This window comes from Chinchilla lanigera, unplaced genomic scaffold, assembly GCF_000276665.1.
Source record: "Chinchilla lanigera isolate Chin_1 unplaced genomic scaffold, ChiLan1.0 scaffold00026, whole genome shotgun sequence".
Classification (NCBI taxonomy): Eukaryota; Metazoa; Chordata; class Mammalia; order Rodentia; family Chinchillidae; genus Chinchilla; species Chinchilla lanigera.
In genome coordinates this window covers 23,892,899-23,907,161 of record NW_004955427.1, presented here as the reverse complement: position 1 = coordinate 23,907,161, position 14,263 = coordinate 23,892,899, and the positions used below count along the sequence as shown (strand labels likewise).

The window sequence follows — 14,263 nt, the reverse complement described above, 5'->3', positions numbered from 1 at the left end:
TAGCTCGGAGAAGCACTGCACTTCCTGCCTGGCCCGCTGGCCACCTTAGAACAGGAAGGACTGTAGCATTGGAGCTGCGTGTGCTGATTCTCTCTGCAGCTGTGCTTTTCAGCTTGTTGGGCACAGTTGGAACATGGCTGGCAGACCCGGGATGTCCATGTCCCTGGGTAGCGTGCAGAGGGAGCCCCGCGCTTGCATGGCATGCTTGGCTTTGGCCCAGGCTTCCTTGCTTCCCTGCCTGATTCGTCTTTCCCAGTTCTGAAGGTGCCTTTCAGCAGAGGGACAACTGAGCCGGGTGACTCTCCAGAGTCAGCTGAGGCCTGCGAGCTGTGTTGACATCTGGCTTGAGCACCCTTCATTTAAGCAGATCAATTAGATAGATTTTCCTTGAGGTCAGAAAACCCAGTGACTAAAGCTAGTGCCTTTGTCCTCACCGAAACTGTTCCCTGGGATGGCGTCTTTATTCTAGGGTACTCGTGTGTTTGAACAATTTTCCAGAGAGGGCACTGTGAGTGTGCTGGCCACCCACATAGTGGCAGGACCCACGTGTGCGTGCGTGTGTGTGTGTGTGTGTGTGTGCGCGCGCGCGCGCGCGGTTATGTGTTTTCCTCCTTTGTTCCCTCCTCCCCTCCCTTCCTTCCTTCTACCCTTATTCCCTCCCTCCCTTCCTCACTCACCCCTTCCATTCTCTGCCTTCCCCTCCTTTCCTTCTTTCCTTCTGCAGTACTAGGAATTGAATCCAGAACCCTTATACTGAGCTATATCCTCACCCTTTTAAAAACACTTTATTTTGAGATAGGCCCCTGCTAAGTTGCCCAGGCTGGGCTCAAACTTGGGATCCTCCTGCCTGAGTCTCCCAGAGTACTGAGGTGATCGGCACCACCGTGCTTGGCTCGGCCTACGTTTTTTGAGGCAGCTCAGTGGGATATGGACTCTTCTCAAATTCCCAGGCCCTCTGTGCTCCCATGGGATACCCTTGAGTCCGCCCCTCTCGCTTGTCATGCTTTGTGTGATCTCTGTGTGTCAACAAGTCACTATGAAATGGATCTGGGGACCCAGGGGCCGTGTGCTCAGGGCCCAGTTAGAGCTCTGCAGACCACTGTCCCAACCCTGCTGTCCCTTGAGTGGTCAGAGGACATCAGGGGACTGTGTCTGTCTCTGGAGGCTGTGTTTAAAATGGCGCTGACAGCAAGAGAACAGAGGGGTTGAGTGGATGGAGCCGGGCTCGGAAGCCCCAGCCCATGCTGAGACACCAGGAGAGGAAGCCCGTTAACCAACCTTGGCTGTCCTTGGTGAGGAGGGAGTAGACCCTCTGGCTGGCCCAGGAGATGTGCAAGGGTAGCCACAGGGCGTTCAAGGGAAAGAAGAATTTTCTAGCCGGCCTTGCTGCTCAGCAGCGTGTGGACCCTGTACCCACAGGGTGGGTGCCAGAGACCTGGTTTTGGCGCTGTGGTTCCTTCTGCACTTCAGGTGCTGTGTATTTCTACTCAGTGGCCCACTGGGACTTTGATCCTACAATGATCTCTTTGTGTCTGTTTTCTGCACACCTCAGCATTGCACCCTCTGGGTTGCATTTGTATCTGGCCTCCAGGACTATAAACTCTACTATACAAAATCATTTTGTTTTTGAAGGACAGCCTGCTTTGAGCTCATGTTTAGAACATCTCTCTGTGTCTGCCATCAGCTTCTAATAGAGCTAGCTTCCCACGGGGGACGCAGGGACAGTGGAGGTGGAACCTCTTCTTACACTTGAGGGCCTTCCCTGCTTCATCAGGCCTTGCAGTTAATGAATGTGACCCCTTCCAACCCCCAGGAGCCAAACTGCCCTGCAGGCTGGAGACTTGTGCCCTCAAACTCGAGATACCAAGCCCTCCACTCTGCAAGCATTTGTGCCTCTCTCCCTGAGCCCCCGGCTCTCTGGGTTAGCTTTGGACATGAACAAATCGGCAAGTCTGTCTGCACCCTTGGGAGGAACCACCTTATTTATTTTCTGCAAGGCTGGGAAGGGCTGGTTGTCCATCTCCATTCTTGCTGCTTTCTTTAGACAGCTGAGAGAGAGGTCAGATTGTAAGAAACTGAGGGGCGGAAAGAGAGGCAACACCCTGCTACTTTTAAACAAAAAGAAATGAGGGCTGAGAGTCGGGGAGAGTAACAGGGTCAGAAGAAGAGTTACGGTAAGGGGACCTGGGGCTTATTTTTCATGTCTGAGAAGGAACCAGGGAGACTGCCTGGTGGACTGTTCTCTAGAGAGGGCAGCATCTGCTGCATTTCCTTGGGGAGCAAGGAGCCCTCCTTCCTCAAGGACGGTGAGCTCAGAGGGGACGCCAGGAGGGTGCGCTGGTTTGTTTAGCATTGCGAAGACGGTGCTCCCTGAAGCATCCTCAGTGGGCCATGGGCAATGCTAGGCACAGGAGGAGGGCACCCTTGGCTCTGGATGATGGGAAAGGTGAGCTCACTCCAAGTGAGGGGTGTACTCCGGGTTGAAAGGCTGAAACAGACCTGCTGATGAATCAGATCCAGATTTGATCAGCAGACAGAGAAAAGCTGAATGAATCACGGTCACAGCCACACGCCAGATTGCTTGCTTCCAAGTCCAGCGTCCTTCCGTCCCACCCACCCTTGACATTTTCATCTACTGCTGACGTCTGTCCAGTTTGAGGATGTTGGTTGTTTCCATGTTTTTGCTCAGAGATGTGGAGCAAAGTTTAGATGAGTAAACAGTTCTTTTCCTTTTACAAATTCTTTTTTTATAAAGAGAACATATTTAACATAAAAATACAGAAAATGCAAATAGGCAAAAGGCGATAAAGAGCCCTTAAAACCCTGTGATCCAAAGATTGTGTGCTTCTGGATTATATATAAGGGATTTTCAGCCCCCTGAAGACACTGGAGACAGCGAGTGTCAATTACTGGTGGTTTACTACATTCTGGTGCTGGGCTGGCTGCTGCTTGTGTGTCATTTTTAACTCTGTCAACAACCGTATCTTGTCAGGAATGTTATTAACTCCCTCTCCTAAATGAGGAGGAGGAGACTGGCAAAGATGAAGTGATATGCGCCGGGTCCCAAGGACAAGAGGAGGCAAACACAGGCCTCAGCCCAGATCTGCCTGTCACCTGGGCCCCAAATATGTAGCAGCTATGTGGACACCATTGCCAAGTCAAAGCACGTGTGTGTTGGGGGGGTTCCCAGCACATTCCCTACAATCAGTATTTGTGTAAATTATATATTTAAGTGACATTCTGAACAAAGCAAGGCTTCTTTAAAACAAAAACAACACACCTTCACTGAATTGTAATTTATAGGCATTAACTACACATATTGAGAATATACAGCCTGACAAATTTCAACACATGCATCACCACAATCAAGGTAATAAATACATCTTTCACCTCCAAAAGCATATTTGTCCTCTTTGTCATATCTTGTCACACCAGGCATCCTTGAATTTTCCTTCTGTTATTACACATAGACTACATTTGCTATGAGTTTACATACACAGTATTTGTGTGGCTTCTTTCCCTCTGCTCAATTAGTTTTGAGATCTCTGCCGGCTGTTGGGTTTATCTGCTCATTCTTTTTGTTGCTGAGTAGTATCTGTTGCAGATTCAGCAGCTTATTTATGATCCATTCATCTGTTTATAGACTTTTGGGGTATTTCTGGGTTTTACTTATTATGAGAAAGCTGCTGTAAATGTTTGTGTTTGTGTCTTTTGTGGGCTTATACTTTCATTTCTCTTGGATCAGTACCTGGAGTGGGATGGCTGGATCATATGATAGGTGTTTAACTTTTTAAGAAACTGCCCAACTGCTTTCCAGAGTACATATAGCATTTTACATTCCTGCCAGCAGTGTAGGAGAGCTCAGGTTCTATACATCTTGATTGATGTGTGGTGTATTCAGGCTTCTTACGGTATTTTAATAGGCCCTTGGATGATAATTATAGGTTCCATTTATAATCCCTTTTATGTGCCAAATACTTTTTAATATAGGGAGTCTAAAATCCTACCCCATAAAGCAAGCTTAGCTCTGTTTTTCAAATGAAGAAATTGAGCTGATATAAGTGAAGAGACTGATTCAGGGTCCCACAGCTGGAACAAAGCAAAGATTGAAAATCACATTGATCTTCTGACAGTCTGACCCCTGTGCCATATCCCATTTTGTAGTGTAGCATTTTCTTTAAAAACAAAACAAGACAAAACTGGGGCTGGGGATTTAGCTCAGCGGCAAAAGCGCCTGCCTGGCAAGCGCAAGGTTGTGAGTTCGGTTCCCGGTACCGGAGAAAAACCAAAAAAAAAAACAAGACAAAACTTTTCTACTGGTGCTCTCAGTTACTTTCTTGTCACTGAGACACAATACCCTATACCCATAACAAAGGAGGTAAGGTTTCTTTTGATTCACAGTTTGTAGGGATTTTGGTTCACAAGAGATTTTGGCTCCAAGGCAAGAGGAAACGGCAGAGGAGGGCTCTCACAGCAGAGAGAGGAAGCGAAGAGGGATCAAGGGAGAAGGAGAGTCATGACCTAAGTGACCACCTCCTCCAACCAGGCTTCACCTCCCAACATCACATTTAGCTATAAACGCATCAGTTGACAAATCCACGGCTGAATATCACACACCCATGTTCCAGTCACCTCCCCAGAGCCCCACCTATGAGTACATGAGGCCTTGGGGGAACCTCTAGATACAGACCTTAGCATGCTCCCTGTCGCAGACATGGGATACAAAACTCATGTCTTCAAAACATACAGCTCTCCCAGCCAAGCAGATAGTAGGGAAATTCTTTCTAATGTACATACTTTGTGGGACTACCCATATGGCATCTCCAAGCCTGGGAGCCTGGGTGAAGGATGGAGCGTATCTTGACTTGCTCCTGCAGGCTGACCTCTGGGCTAAGATTGTTGATGGCATTTTGAGAACAATAGGCAGCTCCCGAGAAGACATCATGCCAGGCCACTTTTCACGTGGGGAGCTGCTTCTGTGTCTGATGCAGCCTTCCACTCCATGAGCATTTGATTTGGATCCAGCAGCCATCAGCTGAAAGCCTCCCATGCACTAGGCTCTTTCCTGAGTTACATTCACTATGCACCTCTTCCCTCCCTAGCCAGTTGGGCAGCCTATGACTGGGTAGTTCAGCTGTGGTGGAAAATACTGGCCACCTCAAGCTGGCTGCTGTGGCCCACGCTAGGTCCATCAGGTGCCTGTGGGTTGAAGGGTGGAGGCGTCCTGGGCAGCAGCTGGAGCCCTGCGTGCCTCCTGCCCTCTGGGGCCCCCCAAGTCTGATTTGCTAGTGGGGTGGGCTGCCTGCTTCTCTCTGACTCCAGGTTGCTCATCTGTAAGATGATAGCCTATGGTCTACTTCACAGGCTTGAAGACTAACTGGACTCACAGACATACTGAAGAATGTGAAGTATTGTTTCTCTGACAAGAAAAAAGCTTTTGAGGTGTTAAATAATTCGGTCAAAGCCACGTGGGTAATTAGGGGCAGCAACAAGTGCCAGTGCTCATCATAAGGTGTCCAGACTCTGTGTCATTTGGTCCCTTGCTGCCGCGACCCCTGCTGTTCCTGCAAAGCCATGGAGAGTCTGGCGTGGAGGACACGGAGCCAGAACCCAAGGGCCAGCCCAATCTCGCAAAAGCAATACCTGCTGATTAAAGACAGTTCAGAAAATAATGGGAAAAAGAGATTACTCATAGTCTCAAAGCCACTCCTGACCACAGTAAGCTGTGTTTTGTATTTTGTATGTTTGTGTCCTAGAGAGTTGGTAATCACACTATGTACACAGAGCTTTCTCCCTTGTTTTCACTTTGTTAGACATTTTTGCACGTAATTTCTTTCTTTTCTGAACATGATTTCTAATGCTAGTGCCTACAGAAGGACATCAGCTTCCTCCCTGTCCCCTATGTGGTACATAATTTCATAATGCTTCTTGCATGAAGTTCACTCTGAAGTAAAATCATTGAGTCAAAAGATACACATTTCTTAAAGAGTTGTTCTACTTTTTAAAATCAGATTAGCCAGATGTGTAATCTAGGCATGCAATAGGCTGAGGCAGTAGGCTCACTGTGAGTTCAAGGCCAGCCTGAACTATATAATGAGACCCTGTCTCAAAAAAAGGTCAGATTTGTTGAGCAATGATTTACACACAACAGAATTCATCCTTTAAAAGTGTAAAGTCTGTTATCCACTCCCATGATTATGACATGGATTATTTTCTGTCATCCTAGAAAGCTTTGTAGTGTCCCTTTATCCTCAGCCTTGGGCAACCACTTATCTGTTTTCTGTCCCTGTACTTTATCTGTTCCTGAATAACACATGAATGAAATTAGATGATAAACTGTCTTTTGAATCAAGCTTTTCTCACATAACATAATGATGGTAAGGTTTATTAGAGTATCAATAATTTGTTCCTTTTTCTTGCTGAGTAGTATCCCATTGCGCTGACATATTACAATGTATCTGTTCACCACTTGATAGAATTTTGGATTGCTTCTAGTTTTTGGTGATTGTGAATAAAGCTGCTGCAAATATTTGGTTGATGTTTTTGTATAAGCATAAATTTTCATTTGTCTTGGGTAAATACCAAAGAGTGGATTTTCCAGATGATGATATATATATAACTTTATAGAAATCTGAGAGACTGTTCTTACTAGCATTTGGTGTTATGAGTTTTGTTCTGTTTTTGTTTTTGCTGTCCTGATAGGAGTCTAATGACTACCCCATTGTGGTTTTAATTTGTATTTCCTTAATGACTAATGGCATAGTCTTTTCACTTACATCTTCCATCCATAGGTATTCTTTGGCGAAGTATCTGTTCAAATCTTTTGACTACTTCTTAAATTCAGTTGTTCATTTTCTTATTGACCTAGGAGAGTTTTTTATATGTTCTGATGTATATATAAATCCTTCATTAGATTGTTTAAAAATATTGCCTCCCAATCTGTACCTTGTCATTTCATTTGTGTAGCGGTATCTTTTTTAAAAAAAAAAAGCAGAGTTCATTTTCTTTTGATAAGGTTCAGTTCATCAGTGTTTTTATCCAGTGGATTATCTAATTAGGAAATATTTGCCTGTACTAAAGTCACACAGGTTTTCTTGTTTCTGCCAGAAGTTTTACAGCTCTAGGCTTTACTTAGGCCTGTGATCCACTTTGAGTTAATTTTCACATATGTGAGTTATGGTCTGCACTTTAGTTTTTGTATATGGATGTCTAGTTGTCCAGTGTCCTCTGTCAGACAAAATACATGTGTGGATCGATGTCTGGCCTCAGCATCCTGTTTCTTTGAGCTCTGTGTCTGTCCTGTTGTCAGTACTACACTGTCTTGATTCCTGTAGTTTTATAATAAGTTTTGTCTGTGGATTGTGGGTCCTCCAGCTTTGATCTTCTTTTCCAAAATTGTTCGGCTAATCGCCATTACATACAAATCCATATAAATTTTACAGCAAGCTTAGGCTTTAATCATGTGACAGTCAGTCCAAACTCAGACACTACACAAGTAAAAAGGACCTGATTTGGGGTCTTATGAATTGTGTTTGGGAGACACAGTTTCAGATAGCTCTCAAGTGTTCCCAGGAGACGAGGATTAGCAGGAGCTTTTTGGCAGTGGTGGCAAATCTGTGGTGCCTGTGGTATTGTGTTTTTCTTTTAAGACAAAAGATGTTAATGTATGAGTTGTTTTTCCTAAACTAAAACCTCAGTGTGCAGGTTTAATTGCAGTGTTGGCACTTCGCACTAAGTAGGTGTTGGGTTGCTGTTTGGTACTCGGCCTCTAAAAGGTTCTCTGTCACGGTCACAGGGCTCCCGAATGTTGAGAAGGAGCAGGGAATTGGTGAGGATGTCTGAAAGGGGTGGACATGTCCACAAACAAGAGCCCACCTCTTCGTGTGTGTCTTGAGACCCTGGGTATAGGGTAACTGATCATTCCGGTGGTTTAGGTCCAGCAGGTGCCTGTGGGTTGAAGGGCGGAGGCATCCTGGGCAGCAGCTGGAGCCCTGCATGCCTCCTGCCCGCTAGGGCCTCCCAAGTCTGGTTTGAAATACTCTTTCCACATTGCTTTTGTAGTCATTTTCCTCTTATTTTCATGTGTCAAATCTATAAATAAATTTGTGGAGAAATAACACTGCAACACCATGGAATCTTCCAGTCATGCAAATAATGTATCTGTCCATTTATGTAGGTCTCCGAGTTTTCCTCAAGGTTCTTCATACACTTTGTGAAAAGTTGGTCTTCTACCTTCCTGGGACAGTGTTAGCACAGCGCCGTCCCCTTGTGTTGCTATTGGAGTCGTGTTTTTCCTGCCCCCAACTCTGCTGGCTCACACTGTCTTGCCTGCTGTATCTCCCAAGCCTCTTACCCACCCCTCCACACTCCATAGCTTTTGATGCATCGCTCTATTTATTTTAAAGTTTTTAGCCCTTTATCAGAACATACATGCAGAAAACTATGTATGGGGACATCTCCGTAGATGTTCATAAGAGAAGAACTCCAGGTCAAGACAGTGTTACCAGAGACCTGACAGCTGCCTGTGACCTCCTCCAGTCCTGCCAAGAGGAGCCACTGTCTCAACTTGCGCACCCTGGAGAGGTCTGTCCTGGTTTAGCTGCAAGGGACATCTGGGTCCCTAAAATGTGTCCACCTCCTTGTTGTGTGTCTTTCCCCTCTGTGTTCTTACTGGTACCTGGAATATCCCCGCTCCTTGTTTCTTCTTCTGGTTTCCTTGAAGCCTGCTCTTCATCGTTCCAGCTGAGCTTAAGGCTTGTCCAAGCTAGGAGGTCCCTGCTCGGTTGCCTCTTGCTCTCTTTCCCCCTGGCTTCAGGTAACATCGGCTGTACCTTCACTACCACGCCCATCATGGAGTGTCGCAGCTGCTGCTGCTGCTTGACTGTAAGCGTCCCGAGGTCTGGAACAAGTGTGTTTGTACTGTGCCAATCCTGGGGCCTGGGGGACAGTAGGAGATGAGTAGTTGTGTGTCGGATGGATGTTGCGCCCCAAAAGGTGGCGCTCTCCGCTCTCAGTGGCTCTCGGCCTTCAGTCTTCTGGCTTCTTTCCAGGCCCCCTTTCTCCCTTGTGTTGCTCTGACCTCGCATGATGTATTTTTCCATCCGTGCTGCTGCCAGAGCAAGGGAGACGATAGCATAGCTTGTTGGGCTATCTTTGCATCTCTGTCGTGAGGAGGAAGAGAGGAGGATGTCCTCCACTCTCGCCCTGTTCCCCTGCAAGGTCTGGGAATCCCACCACCTTGCGCAGTTCAGGGCACACACGTAACCCACTCTGGGAGCCATGTGAACCCTTCCTGTGTTCCCCTTGCCACCGACACCTCGAGATGCCTTTCAGCTTTGGTAAGGAAGTGTTCATGTATGCCAGGGCTTATGCTAAGGATCCAAATGAGCTGCTCCGGAATTGAATGACTGGGAGTGCTTTTGTGTAACACCGGACCATGGTGGCTGAATGTAAAGAAGGGTTAGGGTTAGGGTTAGGGTTAGGGCTAGCGCTAGGGCTAGTGCTAGGGCTACGGTTACGGTTACGGTTATGATTAGGAGAGCCCTTCCCTCTCCACACAGACCGTACTTTACCATGCTTCAGTCTAAAGCCCCAGTCCTGAGGCCACGCTGACCCTAAAGCCAGTGGCTTGAATTGGGGTGGGGTCTAGGAGTGTTCACAGCCCAGTCCTATTGGGGAAAGTCAAAGAAGTGATGTCTTGATCTAGTGGACAGTTATAATACTAACGAAATGCTGAAGCATTCACATAGCCATGGATAAATCCATGTAGTGCAGCAGGAGGGGAGAGGAGCTGATCTGAGTGGTTGATTGGAGCAGTTTGCACTCACCAAGAGAGAGGGTCACCCTTCCCAGCTCTGCAGAGGCAAGCTCATCTCTTGGTCATTGAGTGGTTTGTGTCTTGTGAGGTAGCTGACGCACTCACTTAACGATTATCCCAGACAAGCCCGGTGGCCGAGCCATCCACATTGTCCCCCACCTTCTCCATTGCTCTGGGAGGGAAGAGTAGGCGTGGCTTGCAGAGACACATCCAGGGGTCTCAGGAGTCTCCAGCCAGGCCGGCCAGGGCAGAGTCTTGGAGATTTGCCTTTGTGCGCTAGATGTCCCCAGTCAGGGAGTCTCCTGTGTACCTCTGCAGAACCATCCCGGTGATTTAATGACCGGCCCCCATAGTCAGGGTGAGGAGCAGGGTGACATGGCCCTGTGGCCCGGAGGTGGGCAGGGTCTTGTCTGATGCCCATGACAGGCCTGGGCAGGAGGCTTGTACCCACCACCCCTCTGTCCTCCAGGAGAAGATCGGCTGGCGCAAGGACGCCCTGCACTTGCTGGTGCTCACCACAGATGACGTGCCGCACATCGCACTGGATGGGAAGCTGGGGGGCCTGGTGCAGCCGCACGATGGCCAGTGCCACCTGAGTGACGCCAACGAGTACAGCGCTTCTGACCGGATGGTGAGGCAGGCAGTTCCCGCCTCTCCTGTGACTACACCCGGGGGCTGGGACTCACCTGCTTCCCAAACCTTCCTGGGCCTCGGAACTTGCTGACTTCCCTGCTCGGCCTTGGGGTTAGGTTTTGTTCATTATTCTGTCCTCTCCAAGTGGGTTTCTGAATGCCTCATTAGTTTAGCATGGCTCAGGGTGTCTGTAGCTGGCGTTGTACCTGTTGTATCTGAATAGGGAGTATGTTGGTAGGGGATGAGGTCAGGGGAGGCAGGAGAGACTTCATGTTTTCCAGCAGAGGTCACATGAGGGAGGAGTTACAGGACAAGACTAACTCATTCTAGGAAAAGCTCACTATTACATCAGAACTGGACAGCAGGTGGCCTGCATTGAAGGGAGGCCCAGAGGACGCACTACTCCCAATAGTCTGTGACCATGATAACTTAATTTAGAAAGATTTATGCAACTTTTCAAACATGTACTACTAGACCAGTACCATGAACTCCCGCCTGTCCCCAGTGCCACAGTGATCAACATCTTGCCGCATTGCTGAGCAGACTTCTTCACAACTCTGGACCTTTCTCTCTCCTGAGTCCGGCCTGGTGTCTAGCCAGAGAGGTGTTCTTCCCCGTTTTCTTGCTGGCCAAAGCCCTTTTCTGATTTCATACCCAGGCTTCCAAACTACAGATATGCATTGTTAAAGGACTCAGAACACAGCGTCCACCTGAGTGTAACCCCTCTGTGTGCCAGCAGCCCATAAAAGCCTTAAGGCCCCGCTGTGCTGCCTCTCCACCTCCCGCTTCCTCCGTATCTCCCCTGGGGACTGAACTTCAGTCCAGAGATCAGCAGCCCACTCTGTTCCAAGCTATGAGAGGGTGACGACTCGGTGTACGGAAAGGAGAAGCTGTAGGGAAGATGACAGGTGCTGAGGGCCATGGGGAACGGTGGCTGCTGGGCTCCTCGTGTTCCCACCCCTGCTGACAGGACGAATACAGATGAGGCATGGAGGTGCCCCAGTCTTCACTTCCCACTTGCTGTCTGGTGGGCACCCAAGACCCTTTCCATGGTGATGTCCCCTGCACCATCCCTCTGTTTAAGAGCCACTGAGGGCTTCCTGCAGAGGGGCTCTCGGGGTCACCTGAAGGAGGCGCTTCTCTGTTCATGGCCAGTGCTGAGCGGCCGAGTGTGGGTGGGAGCAGGTGCTGCTGGCCCCTCAGCCTGTCAGAGCGGCACAGCCTTGACTTCTGCCTTCGCCCTAGGACTACCCATCCCTTGCCTTGCTTGGAGAGAAGTTGGCGGAGAACAACATCAACCTGATCTTTGCTGTGACAAAGAATCACTATATGCTTTACAAGGTATGCTTGGAGAGAGGGAGGGGGAGGGAGGAGGAAGAGACGGGGGAAAGAGAGAAAGGCTAGCGGCCAATCCTGGGGCCACACTGACCCCAAAGGTAATGGCTTGGAATGGGGTGGGGGCTAGGAGTGTTCACAGCCCAGCCCTAGTGGGGAGGGTCAAAGGAGTGATAGCTTGATCTAGTGGACAGTTACAACACTAAGGAAATGCTTAAGCATTCACACAGGCGTGAATAGTTTCACAAGGAATTAAACATATGGCATCTAATTTGATTCTGAGAAAAAAATGAAAGTAACACAAATTTCCGCTTTCAGAGAGTGAAATGGAAATACACAGAAGGACACTCTAATAGAGAGGAAAGTATAAAATGAAAATGTATAGAAAGGAGCCAGGTGCAGTGGCACAGGCCTATAACCGTAGCACTCTGGGAGGCTGTGGCAGCAGGAGGATCTCAAGTTTGAGCCCAGCCTGGGCAGCAGAGTGACTATCTCAGAATTAAAAAGGGTTAGGGGTGTAGCTTAGTACAGAAACCTTGAATTCAATCCTCAGTACCACACACACACATACAAAATGCAGAGCTGGGCACTTTGGGGCACACCTGTAATCCAACACTCGGGAGACGGAGGCAAGAGTGTCGCTGTGAGTTCAGTGCCAACCTGGGCTGCACAGTGAGTTCACGGCCAGCCTGAATTACATAGCAAGAAAAAAACCTCAGAAAGGAAATTGAGTCAGCCTTTGTCCCTAATCTAGTACTCTATTTGTATGCTTTCACCATGGTGGGAAACGAGGGGTGGCCTGGTTAGATGTCCCCCAAGAAGGTCTTGAGTGAACAGAGTAGTCTGTGTGGGTCTGTCCCATCTAGTGGGGCTTTTCTGCCTCATCCTTGGACCAGCACCATCAACCCCCCTCGTTCCTGCAGTTACAGGTGAGTCACACACTGAGCTCAGGACCCCAAGTTGGACAAGGAGAACAAAGCCCAGCTCACCTCTGTCGTTCATCCCTTGAGAGGGGAAGGGCTCTGCTAGGCCTCTCTCACACAGTCTGAGATTATCACTGATGAAAGCTCTGCGGCTGCCTGCCTGAGTGCTTGGTCCTCCTGTAGCCAGAGTTAGACAGGCTACGCAGGTGAAGATGGCTGTTTTTCTTCTTTTGTCTGGTGGGAGATCACAGTGTCTCCATTTACAAGTCATGCTTTTAGAGGGGTCACTGCACATACTCTCTTGGACTTCCAGATGTTTCAAAAGGGAAGAGATCGTCCTAGGCTTCAATTGGGCTTCCTCAGAACCAAATCCCCAGGCTCAAGGAAGGGAGAGGCTGTGAGCTCTCCGCAGGCTGAGGTGGCGGGGAGTGCTTCGGTACCCTTGGGGGGGGGGTGCATCAGGACCTGGCACGAGCGGAAGAGGGCAGGCTGCCACGGCAGACTGCCACTTTGTCCTGGGCCTCACTCAGGAATGAGAGGTCCTCGGGGCAGGAGCTCCTGTCTAGGCTCCCTGTGGAGAAAAGAGCGTGTACTGGGGACTCTGGGACAAGTTGCACCTGCACCTATGTGGACAGCAGGGTGCCAGGGAACAACAGCAAAAGAAGCAGGAAGGACAGGCTGAGCTCAGGACAGACTGTCAGAGTCATCCCCTTTGTGCCAGCTGGGAGAGGTCTCCAAGACTGCCCATGGAGCACGTGTGGCCAGCCCCTCGCTTCCCCTGTGACCCCCCCCCAGGGCTAGAAGCTCCACCGCCTGCTCAGCAGCTCACCTCCCTGGAGCGTCCTCTCCCCTGGGTCTGTCCACTCCCCGGGAGTGGCAGGGCTGAGTGCTTAGCCCTCCTCTTCTAGTCGGCAGAGTAGTGTTCACACTGAAGGAATGGAAGGCAAAATGGACTTATTCTTGTCTTTATTTTTTTCAAGAATTTTACAGCCCTGATACCTGGAACCACGGTGGAGATTTTACATGGAGACTCCAAAAATATTATTCAACTGATTATCAATGCATACAATGTAAGTGATTGACTTTGTTCCACACCACCACCTCCATGCTGCCCTCTCCCACGGGGCCTGTGGACCTGACGTGGGTTCCAGTGGGCAGTGCGCCATGCTTGTGGGCTGAACTCTCCCCCCTGCTCTCCCAAGTTGAGCTCCTTGCCCCTGCACTCAGGCTTGATGTGTCCCTCTCCCCTCACCTCTGCAATACCATCCATCCTTGGCTGGGCCCAGTGCCCCTGCATGGGCTTGGGTAGTGACACCTCGTACTGTGGATGCTGGTGCTGTCCGCCCGCCCAGCTGCCCAGTGGGCCCTGCACGGCATTCCCTCCCCATATGGGGCAGCAAGGCATCACCGCTAGGCTGCATGCTCCGGCAGGGGGAGGTCTGCATGGCACCTGAACTCACCTGCTTCGCAGCAGGCGGACAGTGGGAAAATCCCCCAACCCCATGGTGCACAGCAGAGAGCTGTGGACCCACACGGGGGGACTTGAGCCAGTAAG

At 49.3% G+C, this 14,263-nt stretch overlaps 1 protein-coding gene across 1 annotated transcript in view; it reads left to right on the top strand.

The window, feature by feature from the left end:
* Positions 1–14,263, top strand: part of Itgb5 (integrin, beta 5) — a gene marked incomplete in the record, with an annotated part of 100,737 nt that overhangs the window by 45,050 nt on the left and 41,424 nt on the right. The window contains 3 exon segments of the mRNA XM_013515122.1: positions 10,287–10,448; positions 11,696–11,791; positions 13,689–13,778. Of these exon segments, the coding sequence (XP_013370576.1) occupies positions 10,287–10,448; positions 11,696–11,791; positions 13,689–13,778 (348 nt within the window).